We start from the raw sequence: 18,611 nt of genomic DNA, 5'->3' as shown, positions 1-18,611 counted from the left end.
AATCCCCGGGAAATGCTCGGAAAATCCCCGGACAATGCCTGGGAAATTCCCGGAAAATAACCGGAAACTGCCTGAAAAACGCTCGGAAAATGTCTGGAAAATATCCGGAAAATGCGTGGAAACTTCCGGAAAAACCGTGGAAAATCCCTGGAAAATATCCGGAAAATGTCCAAATATCCGGAAAATGTCCGGAAAATATCCGGAGAATGCCTGGAAGATCCCCGGAAAATGCCTGAGAAATGTCCGGAAAATGTCTGGGAAATGTGTGGAAAATGCCTGGAAAATCTCCGGAAAATGCCAGGGAAATTTCCGGAAAATGTCTGGGAAAATCCCGGAAAATAGCCGGAAAATGCCAGGGAAATGTCTGGAAAATATCCGGAAAACGCGTGGAAATGTCCGGAAAATGCGGGAAAATCCCTGGAATATGCCTGGGTAATGCCTGGAAAATATCTGGAAAATATCCGGAAAATGCGTGAAAATGTCTGAAAAAAGTGTGGGAAAATGCCCGGAAAATGCCCGGAAAATGCTCGGAAAATCCCCGGAAAATGTCCGGAAAGAGCGTGGAAAATGCCACTTCAAATTTGGGAAGTAATTAAAGCAGAAAACCATAAAAGAAAAACAAAGCTAAAATGTTTCATATTAAATGTATATGGGATATTCATATTTCATACTTAATGTATGGGAGGGTTTAAAGATAATTTTTTTGATATTTCTCGATTTATTTTTAAAAATTTATTACGGCCATTTTACTCATTAGGTTAAGTACTTTCGATATCAGTTTAAAGTTTTTTGTTATCTGTAATACTTACGGAAAAATCGCCCGTGCACACTTAACGATTACACCCTGTATATCCTTCCTCGATGAATGGACTATCTAACACCGAAATAATTTTTCAAATCGGACCAGTAGTTCCTGAGATTAGCGCGTTCAAACAAACAATCTTCTGATTAGTATAGAAACAGGCTTTAGAATTTTTTTCTTTTTTCTATATACATAGTAGGTAGGTATAATCGATCTCTTAGAATTATACCGAATCCACACAAAAGCGAGACGTTTCGACTTCCGAAGGAGTTTGGTTAGGAACACGTGATCGGTGACACTCGAATTTTATATAAATGTTCATTCATTCATTCATTCAAACTCATTTATTTGGCACCACATTATACAGAAATAAGGTAATTATATAAAAACAAACAAAAAGAAGAAATACAAAATAAAATTAAAATTAAAAAAATGTGGGTACTTATATTATATAAGGTAGGTATTTTAGTTTTATTTTATTAATTTATGGTGATATTTTTTTGGTTCTATGCAGACTAGAGCGTATTGACCTGAATCAATGCGTCTACGAAAATACTAAACTACTTAGTTATTATTTACGTCATATATCCTACGGAGCTTTTCTCAGTGCAAAAATCAGGGTCGTTTGGATGATTTTTTTGTACGTTTTGCGTAGTTCTTCATTGTAAGACGCGAGTACTATATTACTTGCTCTGTGGACGCGAGATCGAATTCAGTCTTGTGAAGGAATTTATTCTATTAAAAAAAAATTGGTTGTTTGTAAAGTAGGTTTACGATCGAGATGTTTACGTGATAACGTCTTATTGGTGGCAGCGCTCGAGTTGAGACGGGAGCCGGAGATCGGTCCGTCTCTCTCTCGTTATACCTGCGATCGCGCTCGTGAGGTTTTGGTGTGACACAACCACAAGTTTCTGAACATGTCACCCGACTAAAACGATTTTAAAAACGTTATCACGTTAAAAAAATATAATTTTGTTAAGCATTTGCAAGATAAAATATGAAATACAACAAAACACCCGCATTCCATCGCAATAATGTAATACATAATTTTGGTTGAGATGGTTATTTAATTAGCTCAATAGATGGCGTGGGGTGTTCCTTAGACATGAAACCTAGAATAAATTTGATTGTTCTAGCGGCATCACGGGTGCCCGAGAGCACAGAATACTTATAATAGTAGCATAGAACAGAACCTATAGGCAACAAGAAGCAACACTCGTGTGTGCATAGTAGCTAAGCGGTCACGGGTCAAGACGTCCGCGTCGCCGGGGAATCACGAGAGACAATCACGTAGAAAAGAACTGCACAAATAAATATTGACTATCGCTCACGCTGCCAAATCCTCTTGAGGCATATTATCTTTTGATAATACATATTATCGAATTCATTCAACTAACTTCTCGGAAAAGTATAAAAAACAAGAATTTGAGTATCGGCACTAAAATCAGGTTGTTTTTTCGTTTCATTCAAGATTATACAAATGGAACGATTTTACGATAAATTAAAACTTACTATCGTAGTTTTTAAAACGGCCTAATGGTTTTAACTTTCAATAATTTTGTATTGATAGGTAAGTATATCAAGCGCGGCGTTATCAACTACATACATAGGTACCTACTTTAAAGTTTAATACCCGTTTGAAGGATTCAAAAAGTCCATTACACTCATTTACACTACATGATTAATGCTATTAGAAATGAGCGCCGAATTTTTTGCATTAGCAACTTAAGAAACAGGTTTTTTTAGGTGATGGGTATATGCACAGAATAATAACTAGTGCCTATCGTCTTTAAGTATAAGTCATACCTACCTACGTACTTGAGTGTTGAGTTCAAATTCGTGTCGTGCATGTGTGGATGTGTTTGACTGTTTGAGGATAATTCTTCGACGGAACTGTAAGAATTTAGTATTCTAGTAGATGTATTATTAAAAACCCCAACAGTATATGAAATTGAATAATATGAGCATAAAGTCCCCTTTTATTGTGGTCAAAATTTCCTTTCTTATCAGAAAGTGGTTTGTGAATAACTCATGAGCAGTCAATTAGTTCTTTTATAATCTATCTGAGTCATAACATACGTAAAGATATGATTATATGATATCTGGAACTTGGGCAGATATGCTAAAAGATTTTGATCTTTAGAATAAATAACTAAAAATATTCCGTTTAAAAATACATCGTGGAATTTTTATTGTTCTAATTATGACTCTATATTTAGGTATAGGTATTAATATATCTGGGATTTCAAACTCAAACTCAAACATTTATTAAATCAATTAGATATCTTCTAAGCACTTTTGAATCGTCATAACATATTTTTAAATTGACCACCGTATCGAAAAGCAGTATCTATGGAGAAGGACCATCAAGAAACACCATAGTTGCTCTTTAATCTAATTTCATAAATTTTCCTTACTTTCTTACTTACTAGAGTGGCGCAGGAACCCAAAGTTTTTTTTTTTACGTTGGGAAATGCACTTACGCATCCCCCTCTACAGTTTTTTTGTATGATGTTATGTATATGTATGTTGTGTGTTGTGTTGTGTATATGTATGTTGGACTCGCAAAAGCCATACCCACTAAACCCATCGTTCGCCTTCGGCGGCAGGGGTTAACAGCCAGGCCTTGTACCCCCACCGCCTACATGGTGATTGCCGCAGTTTGGTGACTCGCCCAAGCCCATAGACTCTACCTGCGCCATCTCTTGCCAGTTAAAAAAGTAAAAAGACCATCATTTTTAACCTAAATACATATTACTAATAACTATATTTTGCGAAATAAGTATCCTAATACATAGATAGTTACACTACTACATAATATTTTATTTAGCTCTAGCTGTACCGCGTGGTTAACACGCGAGCCACCTGAGCCAAATCTTTTATCAGACGCTTTAAAGCTCCAATAAATGAACTTAATTTATTTTTAAATGTCTGATTTTTTGATATGTTATTAATATAACTTAATAGTTATAATTTGTCTGACTGATTAAATATAACATTGTAATCAATGTTATATTTAATCAGTCAGACAAATTGCAATGACCAAACATCCCCTAAACACCAAAATTACTCAACCATAAGATGAGCGCGAGATTATTGGTGTCCTACAACACATTAAAATACTCTAAAGGGCCTCTGGGTGTTGGATCTGTGTCCTCACGTAATCCTTCCAAAGGACCGGGTACCTTCCTTGTGGTGGTATAATACTCAGGGTATTAAGGAGAGAGACATAGTATTACATGTAATAATACTATAACTAGGTAGGTATTATTGGTGCAAGATTGACCCATATGCATGATTCGCGATAGACCGTGCCGTAGCCAGGCTGTGCCGGAGATAGAAAGAAATGAAATACATATTACATACATTTGTGGCTACAACAGGCTATGGCTGAAAAACAGCGGTGAAAGCACTGGCCTTTTAGTCATTGTTTCCACTATATGCTGAGTCCATAGCCTTTTCGTAGTAAACTGTTATTTTACTAGTGTATTTTTTTGGTTTATGTGTTTGATTTTTACTGCGAATAAATTCTTATTCTATTCTATTGTATTCTATTCTATTATTAATTTAAATTGTATTGTGTTCATTGTATCTTGTGGAGTCAAATAAGTGTTGCTTTCTTTCTTTAAAATATAATAACCATACACATTTCAACGACGTACCCTGCTCCCTAGCAACGGTCAGGCAAGGCAAGGTGTGAAGTGATTCATTTCACACAAAAAGTAAACAACAATGTTTGGTCGTGCCCCGGTATAGCGTGAATCATGTTTGAATAACGTAATTTTAAATTAGCAATTACAGATTACTAATCAGTAATCACTGAAATTTAAATATGTTATCAAATTACCGTAAAATCAATTGTTTACATTTATTTTCCTATAAACTTCGTATCACCTACTTACCTATATTTGTGATTAATATTTTGCATTGCTTATTATTTTCTTCTCACCCTGTTTAAATTCATATAATTGAGTAAAATAATAAAAAATATTCTTAATTATTTAAATATAACTTTTCTTGTTAAATAAGAGGTACCACTCTTAGATAAATAAGAGTGGGTCATACTGACACAGGTTTTCTCTTAAACTTACCTACTAAGAGACTATTACCGTTTACCACGGTAATGGTATCCGTGAAAAAAGAAAACTATTTATTTGTTGATCTACCTACATAATGCTCGGAGCTATTCGCGCATAGTAGCTTTATCGCGACAAACGGACAGCGAGTGATTTTTATATATATAGAAAGATTATTTGTACAGATAGATAATGTGTACTGATATATAACATGAATAGATAGATTATTTGTATAGTGATATATCTTCCTACACAAATGATACTGTATCGCATCAGTGTTTGAGGAGATTCGAATAAACATACATCTCTGTAAAGTGCAATAAAATTATTAAATTAAACACTGTTTTTTTATCAAAGTTCGGAAAACTTTGAAGTTATTGCAGTGGGGGGATCCATTAATATTGTGGTATGTATTAGTCTTGAAGTAACTAATTACGTCGAGGGCTAATACCTGATAATAACCTGGATAATGTTTTTGTTACAATTTCAATTGATTTTTTTATGAAGGAAAATTAAAAAAAAGACGTGTGGCACTCGGGGCCTGCCGCGGTAAAGCTATTGCATGCTATGCCTTCAAGCCACACCTCCGTGCCCGTCGGAGTGGGGAGCGTGAGGTTTTTCATTTGTAAATGTAATTTCATTTGTAATTTCTGGATTCGGTCCCCGCGCTCAAGGCCCGCGATAGAAGCTATACAATGGCTTAAAAATATCGATTAAAATTAATTTAATTAGAAAAAACGGTATTCGAACTGTAAAAATATATTTTAAAACTGATACTTAAGTACCTAAAAATTAAAAAAAAAATAAGAATTACTAATTCGAATTAAGTGTATTTTTTATCAATTTAGAAAAGCCAACAATTAACCTAAACAAATACACTAATTAACAACATAAATTATTAACATAGATAGAGCTAATTAAAATAACAAGTATTTTATCTAAAACAATTGCAATATTAAACAATTCATTATGGAAAAACTGTACAGTTTAAACCATCTAAGTAACGCATTTATACGTGTAGGTATTATATTTATTTATTTTATCCATAAATCATAAATTGGCAACCTCCTCCTATTTTGAAGTCGGCTCACGGCTGAGATTAATATTATTAGGTATAATTGCTTACTTTGCAATTTATATCAGCCAACTCCCGACTAGCTCTACGTACTCAAACTCAAACATTTATTTATTCAATTAGACTTCGTTTAGAAGCACTTTCGAAACGTCATTACATATTTTTAACATTTACCACCGATTCGGAAAGTAGTATCTATGGAGTCGAAGAACCGGCAAAAAACTCCATAGTACTAAACTGTCAAGCCGAGGTAATCGAGAAAAATTTTGTCAATCGTATTTCGGGTCCCAAAGGTCACTAAAGAGATTCTCCGTGCGCTCGAAATGTCTGTTTTGGGTCCCATTTCGCCTTAATAGTTTTTTTAGTAAGAGAAAAACGTTATACATACATACATGCATACATGTATATGTATTTTAAAGTTTATACGAAGTTTCGGTTAAGAACTAAGAATAATTTACGATAAGAGTTCATCAACTTTTGAATGAATATGAATTTTGATATACAAGTGTCACATAAAATATTAAAGATTACTATTGATTGATGTAATAATTTACTACGAAGTTTGTTTATTAAATTACACAATATGTCAATTACATAGTTGATATTAATTTTAAATAATAACATTTGTATTTATAACATAATTAATTGTGCCCTTAAGATAATTGTTTAATTGGCACTTGACTTGCACTTGAGTTTGAGTAGTGATAGCACACTTATATTATATTCTTACGGCTTATTTTATAGTACCTACTTATGAGTTATGACGTTGATTGGTTAATTCAAATATAAGGCAACATTATTAACAAAATCATTATTAAAAAAATACTGACTAAAACAGACTAAATCGAAATCTAGGTTTCATTAGTATTTGGGCTCAAAATTAAAACGCGTAGGTAGGTACTTACTGTACGCCTTTTACACTATACTTACTGCAGAATTTGATAAAAAAAGCCGTTTAGTTTTCCATTACCTACATTAGTTATGACTTATGATAAAGGTATGAACAGAATAATGTAATTAAACTATAGTTGAACTACTTTCCATCTATTGTAATATGAATTAAATAACATTTCAAACTCAAACTCAAACTCACACATTTATTTATTCAATTAGAATTCTTGGAGAAGCATTTTTGAAACGTCAATACATATTTTTACATTTACCACCGATTCGGAAAGCAGTATCTATGGAGAAGAACCGGCAAGCAACTCCATTGTTGCTCTTTTAAATCATATTAACCCTTAGCAGGTATCGTGGGTCAAATTTGACCCAGAAGCGAACATTTTCGGTTATAATTCTTTTAATATTTATGCAACGACTGTGCGCTTCTACGTATTCTCAGTGCTTCACTAGCTGCGGCGGGGGGTGGAAGTGCAGCGCTGGGACTATCTTAGGAGCGGAGGTAAGTAGCTGTCTGGGTCACGTTTGACCCACGACACCAAATATGTAACTTTTTTCACTGGGTGTAATTACGTACTTTTTTTGTTTTAGTGTTTATTTGTTCTACAATGGAGGCTTTTTGAACGATAGACAAATCGAGGAGTTGATATAGACGACTTAAGTGATGATTTGGAATCGGAAAATGAAAGGACACCAAATATAACCCAACTTTGTGACGACGAAATCATCGATGACGATCGAGACAGTCCCTAACCTGTTAGTTGCTCAGAAGACAGTATTTTGGAGTAAGTTCTGACGACAGTGAAAAAGAAAGAGGAGATTACGAGAATAAGAGAAAATACGAGAGATGAGAGCAAAGAAGATGAGGATGATGGTTGATGGTAGAAGTCATTTTGGTTTTGGTTGTCATTTTTTTATTTTATGCTGATCTCAGAAGTAGTATATTTTTTTGTTATTATAAAGATATGAGAAGTGCCATAAATATCTTTTAGTTAAATTTTTTCTTACATTTCTATTTTTTTTATGTTTTAAGTTCACACTAACCAAAAAGTGCCAAAAAATAAGGTTAGTTACAAATGCGTGTAAAACATAATATTTTTTTATATATTCTAAAATGAAACAAAGTTAATTTTGTAAAAAAATATTTGTTTATTTCATGACTAACCATATTTTATACAAATTATAAAAAAATCAACGTTCTACAACAGATTGTTTGGTATAGGTAAAATTTGACCCACGATACCGGTAGTGTTGCCAAAAAAGGCGATACCAGCTAAGGGTTAAGTTTACAACTCTATATTAAAAAAAAAACTAATGATACAATGTTATGCAGGTGATCATACAATGCTTTTGTTTATGGAATTTTGTAAATTGTATTAAAAAAAAATTAATCGATTTTTCGGGAAACATTTCGTCCACTAAGTACTTATTTATAGGTAATTGACGGAAAAGAATAGCTTTAACTTGATATATGATTCATAAAATATGTGCGTTATGAACGCATAAATGGATCGAAATCATCAACCTGTTTACACCCAGGCTGCGAAGATGTTGCGTCCAGGTGAAAAACGGCAACCGTGATATTTTAGAATCTTTATATGATTTGCCATGACGTAGACTACATTTTATATAAATAACAAATGAACGAAAGGTTTTCCGAAAAATCAATTAGAAAAAAAAAGAATTATAAATTCTTGCGGCTTTTTGACTGGCAACCCAGTCGATATATTATATTCTCCTATTTATAAATATACTTACTTAAAAGTTTGGTTTTAGCAAAAAAACTATGAAGTTATGAACGCACTAATCCTGCGGTGGGATCTTATACTATAATTAAAAAGTCATTTGTCAATAGGTCTTCCCCATATTTTCCCCAATTATTAGATACGCAAATAGATACCTATTCTATAATTATGTAAAGACCAAGTTCAAGGGATTTACGTAAGTAATAACAAAAAGATTAAACTATAGCCAGTTGTAGTGATAATAATTTATCTATAACCGTTCTATAGGTAACTTTTGAATACGCATTGTCATTCTGTTTATCTTTCAAGAGGCGAACCTTAGAATCCGTCACCAGTCACCACTCTTAATTTCATGACTCATGTTAAAAAATAAAACAGAGTACTTTACTTATAAAAAAAAATAATTTAGAAATAGACATACATATATTTTGTGTTTTTCTAAATTAAACCTGTGCCTTATTTTTACCCGAATGCGAAAGAAGGAGGTTTATGTTTTTCCATGATTTTTTTGTTTTCATAATAATAGTAGATACCTATTACCTACATAACTTTAAAAAAAATCATATTAAATTCAGGTGAAAAACGGCAACTGTGATATTTTAGAATCTTTATATGATTTGCCATGACGTAGACTACATTTTATATAAATTGTGTGTTGTTTTACGTTAGTCGTACATTTTCCTTTTCAACATCTTCCGCATAAAAAGTAATTGTTCAAAGTAGAAATCTTTCCTATAAGAGTCACGTGTGTTGATTAAATTACTAATCCTCTTAACATAAAAATTAAAAACATTATATTATATAATCTACAAAATATATCTTAAAATCTAATACGCAAAACACAGATATCTAAATTGTTGGAAACGATAAAGATCGTGAATAAATAGACACATCGGAAGTTTGTAAAATTTTATATCTATGGTATTTATAAGCCTTTATACAGGGTGTAATCGTTAAGTGTGCACAGGCGATTATTCCCTTTGGAGTGTTTAATGTAACTTTTTTGGATATTTCCCGTTTTATTTTTTAAAAGTTATTATTGTAATTTTACTCATTAGGTAAAGGGCTTTCAATATCAGTTTAAAGTTTTTTGATATCTGCAATAGTTACGGAATAATCGCCTGTGCACACTTAACTGTATAATAAGTATGCGATAAAAGATACACCGAAACGATGTTATATCTACATAAGAATTATCAATCATCGCTATCTTTTATGGTGATTATCAAATCAAATAAATAAATAAAATTGAATCCCATTAAACATATCAGAAAATACCAGGACTTTCATAAAATTACATATAATTAAAAAAGATAAGCAAATCCAGGCTTATAGATAGTGGTGATTGGAAGTTTTGAAGTTATTTATAAGAATCAGTAGATAACATTCATGGAAGAACTTAAATAGAAGTAGCGATTACAATTTTAAATTGTGTATTTAAAGATCTCTACATTTTCTTCAGGTTCTTTTAAGTCAGATTTTCAGAATCATTGGAATATCTTTAAATATACAGAAATAAAGACTATAGGTATAATTTATTAAATCTTTTTTTTTCAGTTACACAAAAAATGAGAGTGTAGAGCAAACAACAAAATAAAAAAATATTGAAGACGAAACACGTCATAAAAAATTAAACATGGGTATCTACGGCAAAGGTAAATCAATTTTATAACTAAGAATTCAACTATATAGTACTTATATAACTATATAGGATTAATATAAGTAAAATACTTAGTAATGGAATCAAGGACGCTTTTTATTGAAATCGCTTTTGTTTCTGCAATTAACAGTAGAGTTTGATTAATATTTTTCGTCAAATATTCTTCGAAAGGGGTTACCTAAAATCTTAAACTATATCGGCTAACTTCAAACCACTTCATATTATTCCACATATAATTAACTTTTTTCCTAATTTTCCATAGCAAAAGCAAAAGTCCAATCATGGCACAAAGTGGAGATAGTACCGAAGTCCATTCGTGGTTTCGCCATGGGAAACATGATCAATTTAACAGTAGCAGAAAATTGCTTGTACAGGATTATCTTGCAGGATGTTAAAGCTGGCACTTTACCTGGTTATTCATTGTGTAAGTAAATTGTAAGATGTACTTTTTAAAGGATGTAGTTGACAAAATATAAGACACTAGCTGTGCCCCGTGTTCACCCGCGTGGCTTCGCTCTTGTTGGTCTTATCGTGATAAAATATAGCCTATAGACTTTATCGATAAATGAGCTATCTGAAACTGAAATATTTTTTCAAATCGGCTCAAGTAGTTCCCGAGATAAGCGCGTTCATACAAAAAATAAATAAACTCTTTAGCTCTATAAGCTAGATTTAAAATGTGAAATAAAACACATTTTACAGACATAACAGACACAGTTAAGTAATTAACAAACAGAGAAAAAGAAGAAATATTAAAGTTAATCTACTGTTATGTTGTTACGACCAACAAATTTTAATAATAAACTTTGGGAGAAATATTTAGCTATTCACCCATTTGTTGCTAAACACCACTCTACGTAATCATGGAGTCATCAACATTTTTGCAGTAATTTTTCAAAATAATATTTCTTTTATCCAGATTTGCTTATGCCAGTGGTTGCAATGATGGAAGCCCTGTTAGCCCCATTGGTAGCCTGGCTGGGCTATAGAACACGAAGGACCACGATCCTCATGTGGTCTCTGGGAATAATGATTATTTCTTCCCTCTGGTTGTTTTTGCCTTCGCCGACACAGTTCCAGGAAACAGGTAATGACATAAAACTATATAAGTAATTGAGGTAATATAAGTAGCCTTTTTGTTATAATTTTATGTAATTTAGTCGTTAATTACAGACCGTATTTTGTGTACAAAAAGTCATAGTTCTTATACATTTATTTCTTACTAAATCATAAATTACTAGTGGTAATTTGTTCATGCTTGAAATATAATTATTTTTTTTTATTTACAGAATTCTGCAACAGCACGATAATAAATCAGGACATAGAGTTTACGGGGCTATCAATGAAGACGACCTTCAGATTGGTGATGACTGTAGGAATGGCCATCTGCTTCGCCTTGACAAGGGTGGCTTCTTTTAGCCATGTTGTAGCTTATACTGACGATATTGCACCAGATAGAATGAGCGTGCATGTTGGTACGTTGATTTAAATATTTTGATAATTTAGAATATCTTGATTTCTAAAGAAAATTCGTGGATAGGTCCTTTTTAATTGAGTTTACCTTTAAGTAGAATACCTATAAGTAAGTTAGAGAAAAAAGTAGATATCTAATAATGAAAAGGGCAAAAATTAAATGTCTGGTAACCTGAGTATAGGCGCTGAGGTTTTTTTTGCTCTTAGCAAATAATGTTACAGATTTTCTCCCATATTTTAGTTCAGAAAAGAATAAACGTGTTAACGTGAACACGTGAAGATAAGCGAACACGTGAAATTCATGATGGTAGTTGAAACTTGAAAGATACAATCATTTATAAAAATAGGCTGTGGTGCCACATACAACGCGTTCTAAGCGCACGTCAAAGCGATAATATTGATAATATTATACTGTCACATACTGTCAAAACATGTCGCGCGTTAAGTACATGTTCTACCTGACCAATAGCGCGTAGTACACATAGCGGCGTCATAGCGCGGCGTCATCATTCAGGTTAGCGCTTTGACGCGTTCTATGTGACAAAGCCATTAGATTTTCATATGATTATCATCTTTTTTTCTTCCGTAATCGGTTATAAATGATTAAAGATTTGTCAATATAGTCTTGGTATGAGCACAGAATACATAATAGTATCTAGCTAATATGAGATAACAGTATCTTATTATATAACATTATTTGCTACCGGGTAGCTTAGTCGCCTTGGTTGCTTGGTAGCAAAGAATTTCTGTAAAGCAATAAGGTCCTTTTTGCATGTTGTATACAAATGATGCCTTTTTGTAACATTGTTAATTTTCTGCTTTGTACTTTCTTGTTTCTATCCATACTATAATATTATAAATGCGAAAGTAACTCTGTCTGTCTGTCTGTTACTCAATCACGCCTTAACTACTGAACTAATTTGCATGAAATTTGGTATAGAGATGTTTTGATACCCGAGAAAGGACATAGGATAGGTTTTATCCCGGAAATCCTACGGGAACAGGTTTTAAGCCGCGGGCGGAAAGCTAGTGATAAATAAATAATCTTTATCATTTCTATTATTTTCAGGTATTCTCATATTCTCCAGGATAATACCTCTAATATTCTACAGCTTATTATCGCAAGGTGTAGAAAAGACGATCTTCATCACTTTGGGACTTATAACTGCTTTTACGCTTTTCAATACCTTGAGGTTATATTTTGAGTTACCTAAGGTCACACAGGACACGGGGGATTTGAAGGTCATTCCGATGAATGATAGAGGTAATCTTATATTGTAAAATGTTAAAAAATTGAAAATAAAAGGAGAATTAGTTACTCTATTAACATTTTCAAGATGTTGGATGATTAAAATATTGATAGTTTTTAGAGATTGTTTTTTAATTTGAAAGACAGACATGTAATAAAACGAAAAATAAAATCAAGGAAATATCGTATATGTAGTTAACTTCTTAACACAGAAGAAACTTTCTTCAGATTTTTCTTTCACACAGAAAAGAACTTAAGAGTTATAAATATAGATAGAATACCAAACATTCTAAAAATTTACCCCAGTTAAATTTTTTATCCTTAAAGGATCCTATCAAATATAATTTTTAAATGGAAACGCTGTATCACGTGTTAAAAGTTAAAACTATTCTTATTTTCAGGTTACTTTAGAAGCTTAAAGAGAGTGCTGTTTAACTTCGTGGCTATGTCACAAATGATATCCATGGGTTTGGTAGCAGCTGCTCTCTGGGGTTTCGGTTATAATGAACACGAAATAATTAAGGTATATTTTTTTTTAAAGTGAAACTTTTATTACATCGTCTCAAACATTTTGGTCTGTGTAGCGCATGTCGCGTGTATCGCGGCTGCCGAGTAGGTATACCTACTCGGCAGCCGACCGTCACGCGACATGCGCTACACAAAGCAGTGTTCGCAACCGTTCGAACAGTTTCACTTTTACCGTGGTTTCATAAAACCACACAACATTTTTTTATTTCTGTAAAATATTTTTAAACAAGTTCCCTTTTACTGTTAAGGGTGCTTTTCCACTAATGTGCGAGGATGTGTAACGAGGAATGTGTTTGTAAAGAACCAATCATATCGCTTCATTTGGTTTGAAGTTTGAAGCGTTTAGCGTTTGATGCGATACTATTGGTTCGTTGGTTATCGATATACATCCTCATTCCTCGCGCACTATTGGCTGAAACGCACTATAAGGTTTAAAAAGTCGTTTAACCGTCTGAATTTCTTCATATGTTTGGTTTTTTTCATGCAAGGGATGAAAGTATTCCAAAAAATGAAGTATTTACTGTATTTAAATTAAGACACAACAGAAACAACTCGTCTTTATTTCTAACGCAAATAGAAGTTCAACATAAAATTATTTTTTAGAATTTTATATTTCGTTACACTGTAATTTATTTTTCAGACAAATTACAATATGCTGCCAATAATTGGAGACATTGTCAATGACTACACCAAATTCTTTCGGTACTTTGTACTGATTCTTGCTGTTGTGGTAAGTGATCTTTACACCTATATATCTTTTGTAGTTCAGTATAATAGTTCAGTGATAGTCTAAAAGGTAGTTCAGTATAGTTTTGTTCAGTAGATTATACTGAAAAGTGTATAACCTATTGTACACTTTTCAGTTTGAAAAACTTACTTATATTTCATGCGAAATAAACTGACTCTTTCGCTCTTTAATTATCTTTAAGGATATCTAAGTTTTACAGTTTATTTCATAAAATTTATAGGCATAAATAAACAGTCGATAAGTTCATTTCTTCGATATAATATTGTAAAATTCAGTCACAGTAGTAAAAGAGCATCAGCAGACAATTTTTAACAATAACATTTAACAATTTATATTCAAATGGAACCTCTACACATTGGGCAGCGGTGGCCCAACAAGTGATCGTCGATATTTGCCTCCATTACGGCAATTATGAAACAACATCTACATTCTACAATGACAGCCGATCAGCCGATATTTAGGCCCTATACACGCGATTGCCTCTACTCGCGCAACGCTGCCCATTGTGAAGACTGAAGAGGGCGCATAAAATATTTCCATACAAAAGTCTTACTATTAAAACCGCTCGTAATTAAATTTGCTTATAATTAATCAATTATTACCTTTCAGTATATGGGCGTAAAGCAATCAGCTCCGATAAGGCCAAAATTCGACATGACAAAGGCATTGGCTATCTCCTTCAAGATGACGCTGTTTGCAATGTTCCTATATGTATTTATTATCACAATCCCGCCTTGTTCTAAGGGACATGTCGCTGGTCTCGAAAATAATCAGGATTATGCTAATCCACAGTGTAGCTTGTCTTGTGGGTAAGTCAGTTTTTTAATAGTATCATAACTACATAACTAGGTTGTCAAAAAAAAAATCACAGGTCAATCCGTACTTACTATTAGAACTTACTTAGTGATATTTAATTCGAAGCTTGAATTCTGTAAACTCAGAATGCCTTCACGTAACGTATTTTTTTTTTATTTCAAACACAAAATTAAACATGACAGACGCAAAAAAATTGATGAAATGGAAACCAAATAATGAAAATGAAAATGTACCTACATTTGTATAGAGAGTAAATGATCTTATATAATTTGTTCACGCAAGCAGAGCCTTGGGTAGGATTAAGCTAGTTCGCCACATATATTAAATAGATGTGCTCCGCGGTTTCAACTTCGTGGCTCCGCTCCTGTTCGTCTTAGCGTGATGATAGCCAATAAGCCTTCCTCAATAAATGGACTATCTAACACCGAAAGAATTTATCAAATCGGACCAGTAGTTCCTGAGACTAGCACGTTCAATAAACTCTTCAGCTTAATAATATTATAGGTATAGATATGTACAGTGCATGCGAGTAGAGCTTTGGATGGAGTTAACCACATGTTTAATTTATTATATCTACATGGATGATAATCTCTTTTTTAACATTGCAGATGTGTTCCAAGATGGAAGGAATTTTCACCAGTGTGTGTGGTGGACACCATGACTACATATGTGTCGCCGTGTGAAGCTGGCTGTACAGGACTACAAAGCATCAATAACTTACAGTAAGTATTTTTTTAACTCATAATCATAAAACATAAATAATAAAAATGCATTGTATTATCTACAAAATGTTTAAGTAACAATAAAGATTTTTGTATTTTTGTATATTAATCTTATTTCTAAAACAAATCATATTTTATTTTAGAGATAATAAAATATCTTTCAAATCGATATTCTATAAATGTACAGGTGATTAATTAGGTTTTATCTAATATTTGTCTATGGGCGTATTCAGAAAGAAAGCTTGAAACTTATAAGCGCTTATCGGCGCTTGTCAGGGCTGGTAACCCGCGCAGGAAAATATGTATATGAACATGACAAGCGCCGATAAGCGCTTATAAGTTTCAAGCTTTCTTTCTGAATACGCCCTATATCTGACAATTCTATTCTCATTAATTTTCTTTAGGTATACAGGATGTACACAGACTTTAATTTTATTTATGCAGGTTGTACACAAACATTAATTTTCTTTATACAGGGCGCACACAAATATTAATTTTATTTATGAATGAATGTATATTACAAACGTTAATTTTCTTTATACAGGGTGTATACAAACTGTAGTTGTGCCTCAACTGGACACGCGATTCCGGGCGCCTGCAGCGACTTCAACTGTCAAATTGGATTTAATTTCCATGGAGTGCTGTTTAGCCTGATACTGACTGTTTCTCGTAAGTTATATTAAATTATATTTGTAACATATTTACTTATTTTATTAAAAGATAAGTAAATTTTCAGCGTTTTTTAATATCTTACACACGTTGTATAGTATAGGGTGCCAAACTTGTCACTTGTTGCCTATATTGCGACAGAAAGGTATTTTAGATTTAATTTTAATCAGGCCTTTTTGGAACTTTTCGATGTAGCTATGAATACAATCCATGCGAAAATTGCAAAGAAATTCTATAATTTAAATAAACTAGAATACAATAGAAGAAAGATGGATAAATGATAATTTATTTGCAAAATACCCAAATGGCTACGACTTTTTTTCAACGTTTTTTGCGACTTGTATGGTAAGAGTGAAATTTTAAATATGATTATTCTTTCAGTCGTGGCCTTCCAAGCTCATAGCATGTCTATCTTGAGGTCAGTGGACCCTCGAGACAAGTCCATCGCCATGGGTCTGATGTGGTCTGTCATCGCTGTCATGGCTTTCGTGGTCGGAAATAATGTCTTTTATGCTATTGACCGTAAGTATGATTTAGTATTTTATATAATATTTGTAAAAGTGCCAATAAATAATACTATTCGTCTTCTTGTTATTCGAATTTTAAAAGAGATGGTTTAATTATTAATAATCATAATTATACCGAATAACGAAACGTTGTGACGTATTACGTCATGGAATAAGGCGACGATTTTGGTATTTTTGAATCTTGCCAAAGAAATTTCACTTCTGACACGTGTGCTCGGCATAAACGCTCTTTTTTTCTGATATACCTGTACTTAAGCCTGTACTCTCACAGTAACAAAAAATAAGCATGTACTGAGATGATAATATATTTTTCTTTCCAGTCCACACCTGCAGCTGGTATACCGGCCAGAGATGTCAGCTCCACGGCGACTGGTTCCCGTATGCTGTTGGAATTGCCTGCATCTTCTTCACCTTCACGGCCTTGATTATCAACGGCACAGCACGCAGATACTTGCGAACGAAACGAAAAGATGACGTCACGGATGAACCAAATGCTTAATTTTAATTATTTATTTATTATCTGTATAATTAATAATCGTTTGATATTATTATGAATATTTATGTACAAATTAGTTATGTATATTTTAATTTAATCTGACTATTTTAGGTGAATAGCGATCGAAGATCACCTAACTTTGGTTTAAAGTTGTGAGTGATTGAAATTCTGTGTATGGACTAAAAGTATAAGCTTGCTACAATATTGTAAAAAGTTATTATATTTGTTAGTTCGGAATTTATTGGTAGTTAATTGTTATTATTCTTAATGTATAGATGATATTTACTTATTTTATAGTTGTCAGTCTTCGATCATTAATAACAACTAGATACACGGTCCCATACAAAAATTCATTTAAAACTGTCCTGTATGTGATTATTAAAATTCTAGTCGAATATTATAATATATATATTGGTAGAAATACTTAGATACCGTAAAAAATAAATTCCGTCATATATACATCCTTAGGGGTTATTTGACGCTAATTATGAATCTAATAGTTGTTAGGGCGTATTCAGAAAGAAAGCTTGAAACTTATAAGCGCTTATAAGCGCTTATCGGCGCTTATAAGCGCTGGTAACCCGCGCAGGAAAATATATGAACATGCGCTTATAAGCGCTGATCGGCGCCGACAAGTTTGTTGAAACTTGTTGGAACTTGTCGGCGCCGATCAGCGCTTATAAGCGCATGTTCATATATTTTCCTGCGCGGGTTACCAGCGCTTATAAGCGCCGATAAGCGCTTATAAGCGCTTACAAGTTTCAAGCTTTCTTTCTGAATACGCCCTTATTATTGATCGAAGTCTTGATCGAAGTTGTCGGCACTAAAATATGCAATGGTTTGACGTTGTTGAAGTTAGCCATAAAGAAAACAAAATTCAACAAAAAGCCACTATTATTACCTGATATAATTAGTTTTATTTACATAGTTATTGTAATTAGTTCTTATTAAACATGTATATTGAAAAACTAATGCAAGAAGAGAGCTATGAGGAATTCTTATGGGACTTTGTATTCTCTCGTGTTGCTAAGTATTTGTAATTTATGGTAAATTAGATAAGACTTGAAGCATGATTGTAAAATTCGTTAAACATGACATGGCTTTGTATATAAATAAAGAAATAAT

General features: G+C 32.9%; 1 protein-coding gene across 1 annotated transcript; it reads left to right on the top strand.

Annotated features, from left to right (window-relative positions):
• The first annotated feature begins 5,167 nt into the window (after nucleotides 1–5,167).
• Nucleotides 5,168–17,752, top strand: LOC149899447 (uncharacterized). The gene is made up of 13 exons (XM_090113529.1): nucleotides 5,168–5,284; nucleotides 10,156–10,253; nucleotides 10,521–10,682; nucleotides 11,178–11,345; nucleotides 11,548–11,733; nucleotides 12,801–12,995; nucleotides 13,382–13,503; nucleotides 14,149–14,238; nucleotides 14,866–15,065; nucleotides 15,681–15,794; nucleotides 16,339–16,463; nucleotides 16,845–16,985; nucleotides 17,311–17,752. Exons 2-13 carry the CDS (start codon nucleotides 10,235–10,237, stop codon nucleotides 17,487–17,489), a joined length of 1,701 nt encoding a protein of 566 aa, XP_089969655.1. The 5' UTR covers nucleotides 5,168–5,284; nucleotides 10,156–10,234; the 3' UTR covers nucleotides 17,490–17,752.
• The last annotated feature ends 859 nt before the right edge of the window (nucleotides 17,753–18,611 follow it).

This window comes from Colias eurytheme, chromosome 20 (genome assembly GCF_061535395.1).
Source record: "Colias eurytheme isolate Ceu_HAF_F1 chromosome 20, ilColEury1 Martin Lab GWU primary, whole genome shotgun sequence".
Lineage (NCBI taxonomy): Eukaryota > Metazoa > Arthropoda > Insecta > Lepidoptera > Pieridae > Colias > Colias eurytheme.
The sequence above is the reverse complement of the archived record's forward strand: the minus strand, read 5'-3'. Positions and strand labels throughout refer to the sequence as shown.

What these genes read in the sequence shown, in the direction of transcription:
- LOC149899447 (XM_090113529.1), top strand. An exon ending in TACTGATTCTTGCTGTTGTG is followed by an intron (nt 14,239 to 14,865) that starts GTAAGTGATCTT and finishes ATTACCTTTCAG; the next exon opens with TATATGGGCGTAAAGCAATC. An exon ending in TGTCTTTTATGCTATTGACC is followed by an intron (nt 16,986 to 17,310) that starts GTAAGTATGATT and finishes TTTTCTTTCCAG; the next exon opens with TCCACACCTGCAGCTGGTAT.